This window comes from Pyxicephalus adspersus, chromosome 1, assembly GCF_032062135.1.
Source record: "Pyxicephalus adspersus chromosome 1, UCB_Pads_2.0, whole genome shotgun sequence".
Classification (NCBI taxonomy): domain Eukaryota; kingdom Metazoa; phylum Chordata; class Amphibia; order Anura; family Pyxicephalidae; genus Pyxicephalus; species Pyxicephalus adspersus.
In genome coordinates, this window is record NC_092858.1 from 111254884 (window position 1) to 111276463 (window position 21580).

The window sequence follows — 21580 nt, forward strand, 5'->3', positions numbered from 1 at the left end:
TTTTTTTTTTTTTTTTTTTTTCAAAAGCAGAAGAGAAGAAAGCCAATAAAATATTTATTTAAAGAATAAGCTAAAACAAAATGTTTACAAAAATGATGGTAACATGGTTGTTATTTAATAATTGAGAATCTGTTGCTCTGCTTTTTGACTTACCCTAGAAAATCCTTTAAAACAACCTTAATTTAAATTAAAATTAAATTAAAATCAACATTTTGTATCTGTCCCCTTAGTTTTACCAGGCAATACTCAAAAGCCAGAAGTTTTGATTCTGCATCTTTAAATCAAGGCTTCAGTGTTGTGTAAATTTACAAAAGACTTCAAGACTGACTGCTCTTTTTTTTTTTTTTTGGTTTGTTTTTAATAAACGCAGGCTACCTTTGATGCAAGTTCAGAACTATCCTTAGTCTGGGTTGGTGATGAATCAGGGGTAAGTGATGTTTTCCATGTAAGCATTATTTATGTTCTGGAAAAAAAATCTGCAACAGTAAATTGGCATGCTTCCTAATATAACTGTTCTCCAATCATGGCGCATGTAAATTTACATTTATTTAGTTGTTACATTTGCTGCCTTCTTTCCTTTACCAGGGGGCATAACTGACTCCCGAATTAATGATCTACATAAATTAAAGCCATATACATTTATTTTTTTTTATCATTGATGTTTTTGTCAATAGATGACGTTTTTATGATATTATGAACTTTTGCCTTTTTTTTAGATTATACTTGTCCTAACTACTTTCAGGCTTCCTCTGATTATAATTTCATATGGACAGTCAAAGCTGTACAGGAGGTGAGTTTTACTCCTATTCTAAGGACAACCAGAAGATCAAAAATTTTTTAAAATTATAATGGCAAATATGTTTTCTGGACTTTTTTTATTTTTTTTTTTTAGTGATGACTACGGTAAAACCTATCAAGAAATAACAGATCTCATAAAGAACACATATATACGCACAGAGTTTGGCATGGGTCTTGGTCCTGAGAATTCTGGAAGGGTAAGCCTTCAATGTTTTTTAATGTAGCTTCATGATGGCTAAAATTTTTATCTAGGTCAATTTTTATTGATTTTTTTTTTCTTAAAGATTTTAATGTATCCATTTTTAAACAAAATGTGCAGGCCGCTGTTTTTGTAAAAGACAGAAGTCTTCTTTTATCCATAACTTCATTTGACCAAATGGGATTAGACCATATTGTCTAAGTCCACAATATTGAGAAAACCCACTCTATCCTTTTCCGCAGTTATCTCGTATGTCGGATACTATGGTGTTGGAAAAGATGGCAGCTATGGTCAGTGTTACCATACCTAAGTTTTGAGATGAGATTGTAATTAGTCAAAGATACTCACTTTTTTTTTTTGTATTGTTCATAATTAGACTTGTAGAATTAGATATAACACAGATTAGACACTTTTATGTGGGAAAGATTCCCTCACTTATTAGATTCATTCTCCCTGATTTTTTTTTTCTCAAAGTTTAATAATGCATTTAAAATGGTTAGTGTAACAGAAAATTAATGTAATGATATATCTACCAGACATTATGAGATTAGTTGTATGAAGTCAATATTCTGTCAAATGTTAAGTAGAGTATGTTAAGTTAACCTAATAAAGATATTGAAACATAAATCCACAATAGTGGCAGTTGGTGGGGGATACCCTTTAGTATTTGCCTAATCCACTGAAGCTGCTAAGAATATGGCTTTTATAAAATATAATGAAAGACAAATTCACCATTGTTTGATTTTAGGACTGGTTAAACCTGTTAATACTGATAAAGACCGATAAAGTAAATACTAAATAATAAAAATGCTGTAGTTAAACAGTCTTAACTTTTACCAAGGAAAATATGTACTTTTATAATGCCTGTAAGATACAGCTTTCATATTTAGGGGAATAATTGTTGCCTGAATTCAGGAATTGGTCATCTAGCAATATTTACTAGAACCCTATTCAGATTTGTGTTGATGGCAGCAATGTAGAGATCTCGACAGACAAAAAGCTATAAACAGATCTGAGGTAAACTTCTGTTCTCCGCAGCCCGTTTTTGGTGTGTGGGCCGCTAGCTGCCCTGCTCCCGCGCCCCCCTACTCTGCCTTATCAGCAGCTTTTATCCTCTGAATAGACAACAGGGAGGCTGCTCCATTCTCAGCTGATAATAGCTGAGCAGAGAGAGAAGAGCACAGCTATGATGAGATTGGGACACAGGCTGTCCCTCCCCCATTCTGTAGCTGTGCTGAGTCTTCTTTTGGGGAAAAAAAACCTTATGGAAAAATGTATCCGCCCAGTGGGTGTGTGCAATAACGTTATCGGGAGCAAAATAGCTGTGTGAAGTCTGCATGTCTTTCTGCAGCCTTACAACTCTGTAAAAACCATCATATCTCCTAAACTGTATGTCGTAATGACTTGAAATTTTCTGGGTGCACAGGGAACACTCATAGTAAGTATTAGCCAGTAACAGGCTCAGCTTTTGAAATTTCAAGATATGGGGATCAGAATTGTAAAAACTTGTGAAAATACAACATTGGCGTTCCTGTTTCAAAAGGAAGTGCGCCTAGGAGTCCTTATTGAAAATGCAAATTGGGGACTACTGGGGCCACTTACATCACACTTACACAGGAGCATTTTGATGGGGCCCCTAAATTATTACCTACCTGTCACAAATTTATAACTGTCATACTATATTATCCTCTCTGCTTCTCTTCTTTGAATCACAATTTCCCTAGAATGGCGGGGTGTCCAAAACCTAAAATGTGGGTGCAGTGGGGGGACACCTTTGGCTAAACACCCTGCACTAAAATGTCATTACTATGGTAAACACACTACCCTGTTACACATTGCTGCCCACTTCTAACACACTTGAACCCCAATTTCTCTGAAATGGGGAGGAGTAGGAAACTGAAAATATATGGAGAAGGTCTGTGGATAACGCCCCCTAAAATGTTATCACTATGGCATCTTTAGAACATAAAAAAACTCTGCCCATCAAAAGGAAATCGTGGTTAAGGTACTGGAAGGGTACATTCATGTCTACCAGGGCAACGTGTTTTGATGGGCAGAGTTTAATAAATATAATGATGCCATTGAGATGGAAGTTCGGGGGCTGTTAGCCACAAGCGTCCCTCACTTGCATTTCTAATTTTGTGTACCTGCACCTCTGTTTTAGAGAAATGAGTGTATTGGGGAAGCAGACAGTTTGATGAGTTTTTTTTGTTCCCTATTTAATGTACAGCGCTGCGTAATATGTTGGTGCTATATAAATCCTGTTTAATTATATTTTTAAGGCAATACTAATGATATTTTAGGAGGTTTATATATCTGTGCCCCACTTGCACCTACATTTTCAGTTTCCTGTACCTCCCTATTCCAGATAAATTGGGGTTCAAAGAACAGAAGCAGAAAGTGCAGCACAGTATTACAATTATAGTTTGGTAAAAGGTAGGTAAATAATTTAGGGGCCACACCCCCAATGCTCCTTGCTATGTAAGTGGCCCCTGGGAGTCTTTAATTTGCATTTTCAATTTTGGGCTCCTAGGTGCACTTTTTAATGTAACAGAAATCCAAATGTTTAATTTCCACAAGTTTTTAAACTTGTGATCCTCATATCCTAAAAATCTTTAAAGAAATTTTGGTTTTTAGTAGCTTTGAGAGAGTCCGCTGTGTACCTAAATATTTCAAGTCATTACAACTAACAGTTTAGGAGATCTGAAGGATTGAACACAGTCAATTGTTAGGCTGCAGAATGAGAATATGAAAAATAAAGTTCACAGGCAGTTTTTCTTTGCCCATAGAATATGAGCAGTGATGGCAGGGGAGGGGGGGGGCCACTGGCTGTCCTACCCCCATCTGCTAACTAATGCATGATGCTCTTAACCTCCCAACCGTTAAGCCCGAACTTTTCCGTGCTAAAAAAAGTTGCAATTATCGTTAACCCCGAACTTTTCTCACCAGGTGGTTAAATGTAAACAAATGTTATATTGCAATCCGATTGTCATACATTGTATGACAATCGGATTACAACTGAAAGCAAATACTTACCCAGTGTCCGCAGCTCCTCTAGCAGAAATAAAAGATTTGCTATTGCTGCTGGCATCTGCAGTGAGATGTATAGCACAATGCAGAAATCCTGCATTGTGCTGTGCATCTCTCCGGAGATGCCAGCAGCAGCAGCTGCAGCCTCCCGTGTCTGTCTCTGTCTGTGTGAGCTGGGCAGGGAAATCCCCCCTCACATCACCCCGGAGGATGAGTCATCTTCTGGGTGATGTGATTGGTGATGTATGGGGGTGTGTCTAAAATTAAAAAAAAAAAAAATTCATGAAAAACAGTGTAATGCTTTTGGTACAGAAATCTAGACATCAGTGTAAAGCCCAGGAGGTTAAAGCAACACCACTTTTGAACATTATATAAAAAGGTGACTTTCTTCTTTTTTTATAATGGAAAAATATATTTTGTTTTTTCTTTTAATTTTTTGGTGGAGGACCCCTCCCCTTCCATCTTAACTTAGTGATAAACCTGCAGGGTAAATCTGCAGCCTCCTGGGGTATTTGTGACACACATTCAAGGTGGCTGTGGGCTGCTCCTTTTTCATATGCCCAACATCTGGACTGTATCATCAGCGGCTCTCCTATCTTCATGTAAAAAAGTCTCAATTTCACGCATGCCCAATGAGATCAGCACTTGATGGCATGATGAGCATCAGAAAGAAGAGGTAAATTGAGCAAGCGTGGGACTTGCTGGACTCAGTTCGTTGACAGATCAAGTGAAATTTTTTTACAAAAGTTTTGCGTTACCTAGATTTAGTGCTAAGAGGCCACATCTAAAGTTAGGCTGAATTCACCCTGGCAGTAAGGTTGCATTTGCCCCTCACTTTCCTCTCGCCAGGAACCACTGCTGCTTGAAAAACTGCTAGGCCTAAAAAAGCTCAGCACTTACTACCTGTTACCAAACCCAGGTGCATAGCAGTTGCCAAGTAGTCACTCAGGAGGGGTAAATGGCATTTTTTTTTTTACTGCTAATGTGAACTAAGCCTAACTTGTTTCACCACGTTGATCACAATATTACAAAACTTCAAAGGGATTACACAATTAAAACATGGAACACAGGCAGTTGGATTAAAATACACAGCACTAAACAGTTTGGGCATAATACAAAAAAAAAATTGAAAAATTGGACATTTTAACAAGCCAGGCATTATAAAGTTGGAACAAAGTATAGGGGGTAGGTAGAAAACTGACACAATAATAGGGGTTACTGGGTACCTATGGCATAGGCGATTCTGTACTGTTGTCTGCCGCAGGACAATGCACCCAGCATATTCTCTTCGTCGGCATCGCAGCAGCAAGGATGATCAGGCAAATAGCTGTCAGTCCTCTGCTCTGCAGCCTTTGTATCCCCGGCTTCCCTTTGAATGTGAATGGTCCATCTGCATCCCCTGCTCTGAGGCCATGCCGCTGAAGGGGATTTTGCTAAGACTAATGAGAAGTTTAGTTCCTGATTCAGTCCTGCACTGCCATTGGCTGCTGGGGCTTTAAAGCCTTTTTGCTCCCAATTCTCTGTGCCTGTTGTAGCATTAGCGGAGCTAATCTGTGCTGGAGAATTTAGTGTGTTTTCTGTCACTGACCTTTGCCTGTTTCCTGACATTTCGTTGGACTCAGGCCTGCTCCCTTGTACCTTGGCTTGTATTCTGGATCACCTAGAAATCTTGTACTGTTTATCTGTGGGCTCCTGGTTTGCTGCCAGCCCATCACCAGACACCATCCCTTGCACAGTAAGTCCTGGGGGCAACCAAGTGCTGGGAGACACAACCAGTATCCCGAGGCTGAGCGGGGGCTTACTAAAGGTGAAGACTGCGGTGTTAGAGTAGGGGACTGGTGTCTGATGAGGACTAGTACTTACCAGGGCCTTACACTGGGTTTTCTTCAAGCCACAGAACTATCTTGGTTAATACTTATGTGTGCATCCATGCTATAATCATTGTACTATTTTTTTTTTCTCAGGTTGTTTTGGTTGGAGAAGTTTCTGGAGGTAGCCATGGTGGTCGTATATTTCGATCTTCAGACTATGCAAAAACATTTGTGCAAACAGAATTGCCATTTCACCCTTTAAGGCCTGTATCTTACAGCCCTGAAGATCCAACATGCTTGCTACTCATTAGTATACATGTGAGTAAGACAAAGCCTGTATTTTTTCTTTTTTTTTTTTTTTTTTTTTTACAAAAAAATGGTCACTTTAGACAGAGACCCAAAAGTAGTTGACTTCAGAAGACAACAATAATTATTTTTTTTTTTTTTTTTATTTAGCCAAACACTGTAGGCTATCAATCTAATAAAAATGATTTGCTTTCCAATGAAACGGCTGAAATGCATAAACATTAAAGCAGTCCTCTCCATTATCAATAATTTTGCAAGCATAGTATTTGATTGCACTCTTGGTTCTTCAGACACCTGACTGGCAGATAGCAAAAACTTCAATTGCAGGAATTTAAAAACTTTTCGCTCCCTTATTAGTCTCTTCTTGTAATCCCATTTGGAGCACATTTTTCTGATCATCTGGAATAGCTTGCTTTGTGGGGTCTTGTGTACATCCGTACACACCCTACCACTTACCCACATGTCTTTCTTTGCTTCAAGTTAATGGGAGAAAGATCAGAAAGCATCCATTAGTCTTTATCGATTAGCTGTCTAGTTATGTAATTGTTTTTTTTTACTTTGTGTAAGCAAGTAGAAGAAACTGTTGCAGAAAGAGACCTAGAATACACCTAGTATAATTTAAAAATGAAGGAAACATTGGCATGTTTCTCTGATTTTACTCTGCTTATCCTCTATCCTGTATGCCTTTTTCAGTATGAATTATGGATATCCCGAAACTTTGGAGAAACATGGAAGCTAATCCATGAATCTGTGTGCGCTGCAAAATGGTGAGAAATTAACAATTTTGAAAAATGCAGTATCCAATTTTTGCAGTTTTATAACTTTTGTGGCCACTTTCTGTTTTTAGGGGGCCCAAAAACATGATCTTTTTCACAGTAACATCCACAAATGAATCTTGTTGTAAGTATACTAATTTATGCAGATAATTTTTGCAATTTAGGCAAGAACAGGCAAATTAAAATGTCTGTTTGCTTTAAAGCTCACTTGTCTGGAGCAGTTTGGTCCCTAACTATGAAGATTACTAATGACTTTGGTCAAACCTTCAAGGTTTTAAAAGATCATGTCCACTCATTTGGATTATGGGGTCGTTTTCTGTTGGCTTCCGTTATGGAGGAGGTGAGAGCAGACCTGCTTTTTATATAAATAAGTGCCTGGTTTCAATGGCAAAATTGCTTGCGACATAATCCCCATAATTAAACTGACTGCTACACTTATTGAAGTCACCTTCTCACTCCTTCTCACGTCTCGGACTCTTAAATTCTGGTGAGGGAGCAGTGACAAACTGACATCATGCAGCAGAGAAAGTTTTTATAGAAATTGGGAAAGAATTGTCTGAGCAGTTCAGTGAGCTGAATTGCTAGTCTGAAACAGGCCTAAATGGGATTAGAAAGCATGATACAAAAGATTGTTAGATCTGAAGGTGAAGGTGTCAAATCATCACTTGAACAAGAATACTTATGCCAATGTTTGGATGTAACTACTGCAGGACAGACTGAAGAGGAAGATCTATGTATCACAGGACCATGGCGATACATGGAATGTAGCTCAACTCCCATCTGTAACACAAGAGCAGTTCTACTCCGTGTTGGCAGCCAATGACAATCTTATCTTTATTCACGTGGATGATGGAGGTGTGTACATAGGACTTTGACATAGATTTAACAAACCCATTTTATAGAAATGCTTTGTATGCTCATAAGATGAGGACTTTTCTAAAGCTTTGTTTCTTTCCTGGTGTCTTAAGAGGGCATAGTTCTCCCACTTAGCGACCTGATTGCTAGTATATACTTTTGGTTCTTTAAAGCAAATGTGGTATATTGTTTAGTCTTTAATATTCTGATTTAAGGAGACCCTATCCCCAGATGGGTATTCCTAATCCATCATATATATTGCATTTATTGTGCAGTTACTAGCAAAGAATAAGTGTTTTTTACCCACATGACAAAAAATATAGTTAGGTCCATAATTATTTTGACAGACTGCTTTTGACCGCATGTTGTCTGTTCACAGCCAAATCTTCCACATACAAGCACCCCCCCCCCCCCTCAAATCAACGTAAGGCCATTTATCTGCTTAATTGATAATGACAAAACGAAGGAATTACCCACATCAGCCCATGAAATAGCCTTTGAGTCAATTGTCCAATTAGGTTTGAGCCCCTGAAATGAAGTGATTGTGTTTTAAAAAAAAAAAAAAAGCTTTAGTTCCTCACATTTTTATGCAATCATTTTGTTCAATCCACTGAATTAAAGCTGAAAGTCTGCAGTTCAACTGCATCTGAGTTGTTTCATTTTAAAATTAATTGTGGTAATGTACAGAACCAAAATTAGAGAAAAGTTGCCCAAATATTTATGGACCTAACTGTATTGCGATCAGAAAACTTCTGCATTGTCTAATTATTTTTGGCCTCGTAGTTTGTGGTGAATGTTTAATTCTTCTTTTAATAATAAAATCGGAGCTTGTTACCAAGAAATTATAAACTAAAAGGGTAAAAACCAGAAACTTGATTTATTTTTTTATATTTGTTCCCAGACACAGGTTGTGGTACCATATACACATCTGACGATCGGGGCATTGTGTATTCTAAATCCCTGGAGAGACATCTTTATACCAAAACAGGAGGAGAAACTGATTTCACCAATGTGACTTCCCTCCATGGGGTATTCATTACTAGTGTTCTTGGTGAAGGTTAGCAGACACTGCTTACTCCTATTGATAACTACCAGCTTTTTTTACAGGTAGCTATTTCTTCCAGTTTATTCTGAGCACACCTTTATTTTTTTTTACCAGATAATTCTGTCCATTCTGTCATCAGCTTTGACCAAGGAGGGGAATGGAACCACATCAGGAAACCCGAAAATGCTGAATGTGACTCCACCACAAAAGACAATGAGAAGGTAAGATTCTGACTCTGGAGCTAATAAAGGATTGCATGCTGGGAGTATCTTTGCACTTAGCACTGCCTTCTTTATCTAATAAAGTAGCCCAAGTCCGGGAAAACCCACGGGGAATCCACTGTTCAGCCAATAATTTGAGGATTGGAAAAACCTATATTCTCTTTAACAGCTCAAGTATTATTTGCCTGAAAAGTTTGAACTGCGAGCCAAGTGTTAGAATTAGTCTTAACACTTTTCAAACTTCTATACAACTGTATGGTTATGCATCTCTGTTCTAGCTAGCGAGTCTTTTTTTATTGTTCTTTGGTATACTGACTCCTATAGGGAGCAAGTCCCTTAGCCTCATCATAGGAGGCATACTTAAAAATGAACCTGAGGCCATGCTATAAATGCTGAAATGTGCTTTAACTTTTTTTTTTTCAGGCACTGTGGTAAAAATGAATTCCTAAAGTTGAGGTTGTCCAAATCATTCTACCAGCTGCTCAGCTTACCCTACTCACCTGTACTAGAAACTTGCTCTGTGTTTACATTAAAGAATCAAAGGTTTATGTATCAATGCTGTAAGAAAAGGAGGAGCAAGAGTAAGGCCCATTACCTACAGATTAATATATGCAAATATATGAATTGCCCTTGCCTGACCACTGTTACAATAATATCTTTGTTGAAAGTCTGGCTTTGTTAAATATTCTGCTATACCTTTTATTTGAAAACTTCAAATATAGTGATTCATTTACCTGTTTTGTGTGTGATATATTACATTTTCATGCAGTTTTTGTGTTTTTTCTCTTTATTGTATATATACAGTGTAGTCTTCATATTCATGGCCAGTATAGTATATCTCAGAAACTTGCAGTTCCTCTCCCACCAATGTCTGAGCCTAATGCTGTGGGGATTATAATTGCACATGGTAAGTATAGGCTTATTTTTAGTGCTGTTTGTTTATTTTGCATAGTTCCTTTCATCCATAATTATTATTTTATTACAGGAAGTGTGGGGGATGCAGTGTCAGTCGCTAGCCCTAGTGTATATCTCTCTGATAATGGTGGGTACTCATGGAATCGTATACTGGATGGCCCTCACCATTATGCAATTTTGGACTCTGGAGGGCTTATTATGGCTGTTGAGCAAAGAGATGTCCCTATCGGCACCATCAAGTAAGAGCAGAGAGCTAGTGCAAAAACTGTCAGCAAAATTGGTTACAGTAAAGTATATGTATATATTTGTGTTTTAATTTTAGGGCGCTCTGCTCACTTTTATTCACAAAACATCACATAAATAGAACATAAACATCCAATATTTTCCTTCACAGGGGATCAGCAACATCATGGTCCTTCAGAAAATCGAAAATCAATACAAAATTTAGCCTCCTGGGTCTCTCTATTTTTGTCCCACAGACCTTAACCCTGGTTGAGTTGCAAAGGCACCAATCACTACGTGCAAATCTACAGTGACACAATTAGGACTGGCCCTATCCAGGCCCTTTTAACCCCCTTTTCCAAGAAAAATTGAGTCACATGATATCAAATATCCCTTGAATTTGACATCATGTTTCTGTCCACTACTTATCTCCCCCCCAAGAGATTACGATCCATGGTATTATCTAGCATGGGGCAAGGTGACAAAGTCCCTGTGGGACTGTGGGAACCTAACCATGGTCACCCATGGGTTAACTGCTCAGACTTTTGTTAAGGACAAGAGTTTCTGCAAAAAACCTCGCTTTATTAACTAGTCACACATTCTTTATTTAAACTTCCAACATTTTAGTATACCCATTACGCCACTGATTATTGGGCATGTTCACTGTAGCCATACTTTGCATTTTTGAATGTTTTGTTTTTTTCCTTAGCAAGCATATCAACATTTTAACACTACCTGTGAGCTACACACATTCCCCCAACCCTCTGACATGAAACCTGCAGACATACCTTCAAAGTTTTTATTGTTCTCTATGCAGAATCTATTTGTCAACAGCTTTTCCTAGTGTAGTGAAGAGTTTCAGAGGTATACCTGCTTTAACTGTCCCTTTTTTGCCAGTCTGTACCATACTTTCTAGGCAACCTTCACTCTGCTGACATGGTGATATATCACTGCAGGTCTGCTGGTTATTTGGCTTTTGCATTGATCCCCTTAGGTAGCTGACCCTAAAGTTAAAAATCATTGCCCTTCAGAAAATTAACACAAAATTTAGCCTTTTGTGTCTCGCTATTGATCCCACAGACCTTAACTTTGGGAGACCTCCCGGGCTCCCCCAACATGCAGGCTGCACACACAGCCTTTCCACCTGAGCCACCTGTCCTCAACTGGCTGCAACTGACCCAGTCTCAAAGGCATCCAAAGGCAACCAAAAGCGGTAACCCCGAGCCATACTCGGGGTGGAATTGCAAGGGAGTTTTAAAACTTATCTGGATCCCATGATGCCGACCAGAGAGGGTCATGTGAGCATGCGGCTGGTGGGCAGGACTGCGGCTGCAGTGTCTTTAGTGTGATGAAGTTTCTGTCCCAACATACATGGGGACCAAATATATGTTCTTGTTGGCAGTGGGCAATGGTCCACATTCTGCTACTCTTTATACTTCAAACCCCTAACAGGATCTGTGGCACTTGGGCAACAAAGTCTTCGCTTTCTCCAGGCAGAGGAAGGTACATTTTGCATGGAGCATTATGATCCCCCTATGCACATCTGTTTCACAATTATGCTTTTCTGTAAGTTCTGGAGAAACTGTCTGGAGTCTGGAGGACTAGAGGAGAGTACCAATCACTGAGGTATATAGTCAGTGTAGAGCAGGGGTCTAACTTTTTTGGCTACTAGGCCATTTTAGGAGGTCAAGAAGGCACACTAGGCCAAACTTTCTCTTGAGCCCCCCACCAGGAATGCCCCTGAAGGGAAATCCCTTTCCTCCGCAATGCATACGAAGAAGAGGGAATGCCCCTGAAAGGAAAACTCTCTCCTCCGCAGTGCATATGGAGGAGAGTGAATGCCCCCTTACCCCAGTGGCGGAAGCGTTAACGTCGGCTGTGGTAGATAGGGAAGTGAGGCATAACAAGGAGGCTTACCGAGTAATCTGCTTTCAAATGCTACCCAGGATTTCTGCATGGTGCATCACATCTAACTGGTGATGCTATCAGCAAAAGTAAATTCTGGGGGTGATCCCAGCTGGGATTTCCCGCTGGCATCACCCCCGGAGTTTACTATTGCTGATCGCATCACCCGGAGGATGTGATGCTTGCAGCCTCCAGGTGATGTGAGCAGCCGTTGGTGGTTTCAGGGGAGTGAGCAGGGCGGGGACATCCCCATCGCATCACCCGGCAAGATGTGATGTCTCCCGGGTAATGCGGTGGAGTGATGGATTCTGGGGGTGGGAAATTTAAAAGCAGATTACTATGTACTTTTTTACAGTGAAATACACATAATAAAAGTATAAATCACACATTTTAGTGCACCAAGCATCATTGCCCAGTGCCCTGATTTACATTTTGCTGCCCACTATTAGCCCTGACGTTGATCTGACCTTTTGATGACCTATAAATCACTTCCTGAATGTATCATTTCATCAATTTTTCTTTGACCTCGATTATTCCTGACTGATTGCTGGAGACCACATGGCATCCAAAAGGCATCTCGCCGGCGCAAGTGCTGTTTCGGAGGAATTTGAAAGCAGCGATAGCGATTTGGAGTCCCTTGTGGAATCGAGCGATAGTGACTGAACTGAGAGTTGATACTGAACCTGAGGTCAGTGCTGTGTGCACATGCTGCTCTATTGACCTTGATGCGGACCAGGCAGCACTGCCAAGATTTCCATTTACCGGCGCACCTGGGATGAAAATTGAAGCTGAATACGTCGACCACCTGGCATACCTGAAGTTGTTTTTGACCAATGAAGTTTTCGAAAAAATTTGTTGCAGAGAAAAACAGGTAAGCCGCTCTTGTGTTTGCTAACTTTTTGTGCTATTTTTTTATGCAGCCATGTGTGCTGCTCTGTGTTTGCTAACTTTTTGAAATTTCTGAAATTTTTTGCTATTTTTTTATGCAGATATGTATGCTGCTCTGTGTTTGCTAACATATTACTTCCAACTTTCACACTATAAAAGAACATATCCTAAAATACCTTTTTTTGTTTTTTTTTTTTTTGTTTTATGCAGGTATGCTGGACAACAAGGTGCTCCACACCTGAGGTTTGCAAGAAGCAGAAAGTGGGAACCTGTGACCAAGGATAACATTTGGCTGTTTTTGGGCTTGGTGATCATGCAGGGAGTTGTGGTCAAACCCATGCAGAAGTGGTACTGGTCCAAGAATAAAATGATTGCCACTCCATTCTTTGGCACAGTCATGCCAGAATACCGCTTTTCCCTCATCATGAAGTACCTGCACTTCGCAAACAATGAAGAATTTGATGAGACTACCCATCCATTACCAAAACTGGAGAAAATTTGGGAAGTGTCTCAGAAGATTATTTTACCTGGGAGTTAATCCTAAGAAATACAGGCCCACAATATAAACAAAAATTTCTATGCAAAAAAAAAATAGGATCACTTTTTGCATCAAAAACCTGACAGAATGAAAATGCTAGGGGGGTTAAACAACATCAATTTGGACAAGGTTATACAATGTTGAATCACACAGCAAGTGTATAAGTTACAGACTCTAATAAAATCCTTATGCTAACTGCCAAAGAGGGTGCAAAAGGCTAAGAGGGTATGGTCAGATAGATTTCCTGGTAGATATATCCGATTTATGTTACCTAATAAGTGTCTGTGTCCTTTGTTGGAAAAATAATTGTTTTAATACACAAGGCAGAGTTTGACTGATAAAGACACTCCTTTAGTGAAATTAGAACATGAAGAATAAATAGAAGTGCTTTTTGTATCCTGGGGTGTTTGGCATGATCTTGCCTCCCATAAGGTGGGTTTAATGAAGGAGGAGTGACATACATATAAAAATTTTAATATAACGGGACGTGGCTTGGCGGGCTCCAGGGATGGCTGCGTGAGTTCCCAGCTCTACAGACACGGGACTCTTTCTCCGACGAAGCGGGCATATATTTACCCCACCGATGGGCAGGGCAAATAAAATTTAACGGGGGGGAAGCTTCCTCCCACCCCAGCACAGCGTCCACTGGCGTCTCAGCCCCTGATCCGGGCTTTTATCAGGGACACTCAGACGGCTCCTCAGCAGTCCAAGATGGCGCCGGCTTCCTCCTCAGCACAGGCCAAGTGGAGTGCAGCAGATGGGATCGCATCATGCCAAGAGGGCTCCTCTCCCAGCACATACCTGCCTGCGCTGGCTTCCCAGAGGGCTGCATTGGAGGACTGAGCAGCTGAAGACCATGCCAGGGTTGAGTCACTCTCCCTCTTCGGGGGCTTCATCTTCCCCTGATAGGCCTCTTAGCGGAGGGATTTCTCATTCTCCTGGGGGCCCCTATACTCCTCTGGGTGATACTTTACCAGCAGCATTTAGACCTGGGGCGGTTTCCGCTCCTGTGGGGGGAATGCCCACAGAGACCCCAGTACTGCACAGTCCTGGCCCACCTAACCTGAGCAGGGAGGATTTTCCCCCTTTGGGCCCCTCAACATGCGCCAGTAGCCAATCCTCGGAGAAACCTCAAGCTGAGACTATACCAATTGAACCCCCCCCTTTACATCACAAATGAGGGACCGGGACATAGTGCTGACTCCTGGAACCCCCCATTGCACCATCTGCAAATGCTGCCCACCAAAGCTGATTTTCAGCAACTTATTGCACATGTGCAAGCTACTTTTAGATCTGAAATTGGGGTCCTGCGTGCTGACTTTCACTCCCTAGCTGGAAAAGTGGAGGATATAGATGAAGGTCTACAGCAGGCCAAGGGGGATATTGAGGTTCTCACCCGTAGATCCAGTGACTATCACTTGAAAATTAGAGATCTTTATCGCCACTTGGAGGATATGGACAATAAAACTCGGAGAAATAATATCAGAGTCCGGGGCCTACCAGAAGCTACACAATTTTCAGATCTGAAGTTGGTGTTGCAGGCTTTTTTTAAATTGCCTCTTGGGGCACCCTCCCACATAGGAGATTGGCATTCTTATGGCCTACAGGGCCTCGGGGCGGCCCCGAGATGTTCTTTGTCACCTCGCAGAGGCAGCATTAAAGGATAAAATCATGGCTGCAGCGCGCAACATGCACAATTTTGAGTTTGATGGGGCTCCATTACAGCTTCTTCAGGACTTATCCTGGCACACTTTACAACAGAGACACCTCCTGCAACCACTCCTCAACACTCTGCGTGATAACCGCATTCCCTATAGGTGGGGCTTTCTGTTCAGCCTGACAGCACGTCATGATGGGAAGTCTGCTGTATTGCGTTATTCGAAGGACTTGTCTTCCTTTTGCCGAGATTTGGGGATTATTAAACCTAATCTTCCAGGTTGGGAACCCGAGGAACCTCCTGCCTGTCCTATCCTCACCTTGGCAGGTGGCCACTTCCAAGAAGCGTCCCAGGCACAGGATTCGGCGTTCTTCTACGCCCCCACTTCCTCGGGACAGCAGATAGCATTGATTAGGCTCAGCTCCCACACCCTTTTTACTGCTTCTTATGCTGCTGCAGCCCACCTCTGTGTGTGCTGCTTCCTCTGTCTTTGGACGGACACTTCCTACCAATGTTTTGCCTAGTTTTATGCCATTATGCGATTGAAGTTTGTGCACTTTTTGATGATTGCTTACTGAATCTCTTACTGCTCAGGTTTATTATTGTGAACTCTTACTTAAATGACATTATAGTTTATAGTTGGTGTTCTTTCTCAGGGAATGTTATTTTTAGTCAGATTGTCCTGACCTCCCGCCCATCCATATATTTGCGGTTGGGCTGGCGGTCACTGCAGTCTCCCTGTTTATATCATCATTCATAGAGAGGTTTTTTTTTTCCCCCCTTTCTCAGTTGCATAGCCTTGCCCAGCTATGGATATGTCTTACATGCCCTACGGCCCGCTGGGGGGGTCCCACGCTAAGCCTGGTTTAGCTGGGTGGGCTGGGGAGCCCCTTCTCGGGGTCATTGTACTACTCAAACAGCCGGTGTTGACCATGCTGTTTCCTGATGATACACTGGTTCTCTGGTGGTTGTCTTGGGAGCATTGGGTCTTTCTCCCCTCTGGGAGTGTTTGTCTACTCCCAGCCCGTCCTATCTCCCTTCTCCCATATGTCTCCAAACTTCTTGAACGCCTTGTCTACAAAAGAGTATCACTGTCTGTATTAGTCTGTCATTTGCAATCTCTATTTAATGTACAGCGCTGCGTAATATGTTGGCGCTATATAAATCCTGTTTAATGATATTAATAATAACAGACATGATTGTTCCCTATGTGCCTTGTTATAGGCTCGGGGACCGGTGGGTAACAAGTGCCCCCTGGTCGCTAACACGCAATTGCTTCAACTTGGTTCTGTGTTTTTTTTACTGTGTTTGCCAGATTCCTTATTTTACATGGCAACCTGCAAGGGTTCCCCTAACTCTGTGTAATATATATGGGCCCAATCAAGGACAAGCCAGGTTTCTTGCTAAGACATTGGCCCTCCTAGAGGAGTTACGCACACTTATCTCATTGTTGGGGGAGATTTTATTTCCATCTTCTCCCCGACTCAAGATAGATTGTCTATGCCTACGCCATCTCCACCTCCTATAGTATTGCAACATGCTAAATTATTTAGATAATTGATCATTCGTCACCAGCTTTATAATAGCTGGAGAATTCAACACCCCACAAGCAGACAGTTTTCCCTTTACTCTCCTCCTCATCAAACACATACCGGCATTGACTTTATATTTATTAACTTGCCACTGTTGAACAGTGTTTCTGCTGCTATCCATCCCATTTCTGGTCAGACCACGCCCCGATCACCTTAGAGGTTCTTCCCCTAGCAGAATTAGACTTTGTCATTGGAGATTGAATGATTTTCTCTTTAAGAATGAGGACACTAAAATGTCCCTTACTACAAGTCTACAACACTACTTTGATGAAAATAAAGGCTCTGTAACGCACACCTCCACCCTCTGAGAGGACCATAAGGCGGTTATCCGAGGTCATTGTGTGGCCCTGAGTTCTCATCTTAAAAAGAACTCCAATCTGCAGCGTGTCTTGACAGAACAGACACTGCGGATTGTTGAGGTAAAACTAACTAGCAATCCATCCTTGGGCCTCCTGCCTAGGGTGACCTCCCTCCGCTCCAAACTGAGGGCGTTGGAGCTTCGGAAGGTCAGCTGGATGATGCAGCGAACTAGACAGCTTTACTATTATAAAGGCAACAAGGCAGATACACTCTTGGCACGCAAGTTGAGGGACACACAAATTAATTCCTCTCCCATGGCAATCAAGGATGAACAGGGAATACCACGGTATGACCCATCCCAAATTGCCTACCGGTTTAAGCAATATTATACCCAGTTATATCATACGGTGCACCAGACACAAGGCTCCATGGACCCAAATTTGCAATCCAGTATAAGACTCCTACTTGGCTGAGCTGACTCCTCCCACACTACAAAGTGAGCACCTGGAGCACCTTAATAAACCCATTACTGAGGAGGAAATATCACAGGTCATCTCTCGCCTCCCTTTGCATAAAGCACTGGGCCCAGACGGTTTACCTTATTTATACTATAAAACCATATTGCCAAATCTTCTCTCCTATTTGGTGGACTTGTTCAATGACTTTCTCCAAGGTAAACCTATCCCACCTACTATGTCATATTCCCATATAACTGTGATTTCCAAACCGGGTAAAGATCCGATGGAATGTGCTAATTATAGACCTATAGCGCTGTTGAACTCGGATCTTAAAATCTACTCCAAGATATTGGCGAATAGGCTTTCCAAAATTTTACCATTTCTTATACATGGGGACCAAACAGGCTTCATACCATACCGCTATGCAAGATATAACACCCGGAGAGTGATTAATGTTATTGATATCCTCAACAAACGTAAAACCCCTTCCCTAGTACTTAGTTTAGACGCTGAAAAGGCATTTGACCTGCTTAGTTGGCCATTTATGTTCTCTACCCTTACCAAAATGGGATTTTCCGGACCTTTTGTTAGAGCAATACGTTCCATCTACAGTTGCCCTGCGGACTTTTAAGTTGCCTCATGCCTCCTCTAAAATATTCCCCATTAAGAATGGGACGCGACAAGGCTGCCCCATATCTCCTTTGCTCCTAGTATTGAGCCCCTTGCGGAGAGAATCAAATCCAATCCCAATATTCAAGGTGTTACAGTGAAAGATTCCTCCTACAAAATTTCATTATATGTGGATGATGTACTTCTTACATTGACACAACCTACCACCACCCTCCCAAATTTGTGGTCTGAACTTTGTAGTGCCTTTAGTACTGTCTCGGGTTATAAGTTAAATCTCCTCGAAATCCGAGGATTTACTCCTATATATACCGCCTGCGCAACTCTCGGCGTTACAAAATAGTTATCCTTTTATGTGGTAAGAGCACTCCTTAAACTATTTGGGCTCTCAAATCACAGCTATATACACTTGTAACTTCCCCCCATTGTTCCAGGAACTAAATAATTACTTGAATAAATGGAAGGGACACTCATTGTCGCTCTTGGGGAGAATCATGTAAGTGAAGATGATGCTATTACCCAAGCTCCTATATTTGTTTGAAACCCTCCCGGTTCGGATCCTTCTCCTTACCCTGAGAAGGTTACAGGCTAGCATTTTGAACTTTATCTGGGCTCATAAACATCATAGACTCTCAAAGTCGGTGGTTTGTACACCTAAAGAACTTGGAGGTCTGTGGGCTACATAAGTACTATGTGGCGACACATCTTTCCTACTTGCCTTCCTGGTCCATGTTAGTTTCCCCCAGTATATGTCGGAAGTTGGAGGAAGCTTGGATTTCCCCACTCCATCCCAATGTGATGCTTTGGAGCTCCTCCTGGTTAATGCCTGAGAGGGATTTGCTGTCCCTGATGGTTTTTATGAGGAATATATGGAGAACATACAACTCTAAATATGGTCTCTCCTCTTGGGGCTCTGTGCTTACATCTATTATATGAACCCCTTTGATACCTGATAGTTTAGCTAGAAATATGTGGCAGCCATGGCAAGACCGAGGACTTTTTCATCTCTGAAATATACTACATCCAGTGCAAAAAAGACTGCTTTCCTTTCCGGAATTGCAGGAAAAATTCGACCTCCCTCGAACTACCTTTTTTGCCTATCTACAGATTAGACATTGGGCCTAATTTATCAATGAAATCCGCGCTCGCTGGTCACGCGTACTTTCGCGCCGTTATATCAAGCCGGTTTACCGCGGGCTGGAGTCATATGCGCTCGTTCAGTTGCATCTCACTGCCAAGCCGGATGCTTGCCTTCATAACAAAATGGGCAATAGGACACACACACATATACGCAAGCAGCAAACAAAAGAACGTGTGCATGCTTGTGACTTTATTGAGAGAGAAAAAAAAGAGTGTGAACGAGCGCGATGTCAGCCCCGCAACATCGTGCTCGTTCACACGTATCCGACAAGGCATCATTAGCTTTTATATAGGCGCCTATGGAGAGGAGTTGAACTCTGTTAACTCTTGCCTAACAGAAAAGAAATAAGTGATTATAAAATATGCTTTTTTTCTTGGCGCACATACATACTTTAAACATTTGAACAGCACAAACATTTTTTTTCAGGGCTAAGGGTAATATGTGTGCCATTAGAAAGAATGATTTTTTAGGGGAACAGTGACTTTTAATGCAAGCTCACCAGTGTAAAGCTGCCGGAGATGCGCGGCTCAGGCCGCGAGCTCTTTCAGTTGCGGAATTGCTCGACGGCGTATGATTTCGGATCGCGAATACGAATGCGCAAGCGAGCTTCCGATTTTGCTTGATGAATCAGCCTCCCCGTGTCCAATCTGTGCCCAGATTTACTGAAATAACTCCCTTTGAGAGAATTGGTATTGGAGGTCTATACTCCAAGGGCCTTATTTCCTCTATTGCCTTCTCCTTGAATCAACGAGGGAGGTATCTGGTAAATTTGTATACATGTGTACTTGGGAGGATATTTTGGGTTATACCCTGGAGACGGATACGTGGTCCAAGCTTTGGGAAGCAGCAAACAAAAGCTCAATATGCATGCTGTATAAAGAAAATCTTTACAAGGTTTTGTTCCGATGGTATCACACGCCAGCTGTATAGCTCTGATTGTTTCCGTATGTGGATCCGGCCTGCTGGCGCTGCGGGTCCCATCATGGGTCATCATCATCCCAAACATATTTTTTGGTCTTGTCCCCTTATTCAGGGCTACTGGGGGAGAGTCAATGCCCTAATTGGGGAGGTGACTCAACAACGATTTCCCCTTGACCTGCTCCACTACCTTCTGGGAGTGCCCCTTAAGGGCCTCCCTAAACCCACCTGTCAGCTCATTACACATTTTGGTAGCTGCTTGCACTTTAATTTCCACCAAATGGAAATCCAGACTGCCCCCCTCTTTAGAGGATCTATGTGCTCGTATCCAGGATATACGCCTGATGGAGTACCTTACAGCCCTCCTTCGGAACAGGGTTGTGAAATTTGAACAGATATGGGAACCCTGGGATGCCTACTATACCAGTCTATAGGTTTATTATGTCACTGTTCCCATGTATCAGTGAGCTCCTCACTCACCCTTGTTTGTCTTCCTCTCTCCTTCCCCCTCCCCCCATCTACCTACCTATTATGTTTACGCCCTTTTAATTAATTTCTTGTTCCTTTTTTGTTTTATTTTTACCTATTTATGTATCTTCACCGTTTTTGGGGTTTGAAAGAACGGTACTGCACTGCCACTATCTTACTGCCACTTATGCAAGAGATTTATGTAACATTATCGGATGTACCTATCATTCTGTATGCTATGTTCACAATATGTTTCAATGTATAAGTCTGGTTATCTCTGTATATGAAAATGTTCAATAAAAACTCAGTTTCAAAAAAAATTTTTTAATAATAATAAAACATAAGCAGTGTTTAAATTTTGAATGTAGGCCTCTAATGTTAAGTTATGAAAATTGAGTGGTATTCCAATAGTGTTAAATTGAAAGCAAGCAGAAGCTGAAGGCAAGCTGAATATACAACACTTGATAAGCAAAGGAGACTACAATACCAAGTTAAAAGGTTAACAAATTGCCCAGTAAGTATGTTTCAACCTAGCATACAAAAAGCAATGCTTGGTTAGCCTATAAGCAGAACTTGCATTTCCTCAATCATTCTTCAAGAATGATTTTCAGCTTTAATTCAGTGAGTTGAACAAAAAGATTGCATAAAAATGAGGAACTAAAGCCTTTTTTTAACAATCACTTTTTCAGGGGCTCAATTGGACAACTTAAAGGTTAAAAATAAAATGTTAATTTCTAATACTTGGTTGAAAACCTTTTGCTGGCCTGTAGACTGGAACTCATGGAAATCACCAGATACTGGGTTTTCTCCTTTTTAATGCTTTGCTAGGCCTTTACTGCAGCGACTTTCAGTTGCTGTTTGTTTGTGGGCCTTTCTGTCCGAAGTTTATTCTTCAACAAGTGAAATGCAT

At 41.3% G+C, this 21580-nt stretch overlaps 1 protein-coding gene across 1 annotated transcript in view; it reads left to right on the plus strand.

The window, feature by feature from the left end:
• Positions 1–21580, plus strand: part of SORT1 (sortilin 1) — an 88112-nt gene that overhangs the window by 21137 nt on the left and 45395 nt on the right. The window contains exons 2-15 of the mRNA XM_072410560.1: positions 371–427; positions 717–790; positions 893–995; positions 5992–6156; positions 6838–6911; positions 6992–7044; positions 7124–7260; positions 7631–7775; positions 8677–8832; positions 8935–9041; positions 9846–9948; positions 10027–10196; positions 11259–11391; positions 11631–11681. Of these exons, the coding sequence (XP_072266661.1) occupies positions 371–427; positions 717–790; positions 893–995; positions 5992–6156; positions 6838–6911; positions 6992–7044; positions 7124–7260; positions 7631–7775; positions 8677–8832; positions 8935–9041; positions 9846–9948; positions 10027–10196; positions 11259–11391; positions 11631–11681 (1528 nt within the window). The remainder of the gene's footprint in view (positions 1–370; positions 428–716; positions 791–892; positions 996–5991; positions 6157–6837; positions 6912–6991; positions 7045–7123; positions 7261–7630; positions 7776–8676; positions 8833–8934; positions 9042–9845; positions 9949–10026; positions 10197–11258; positions 11392–11630; positions 11682–21580) is intronic.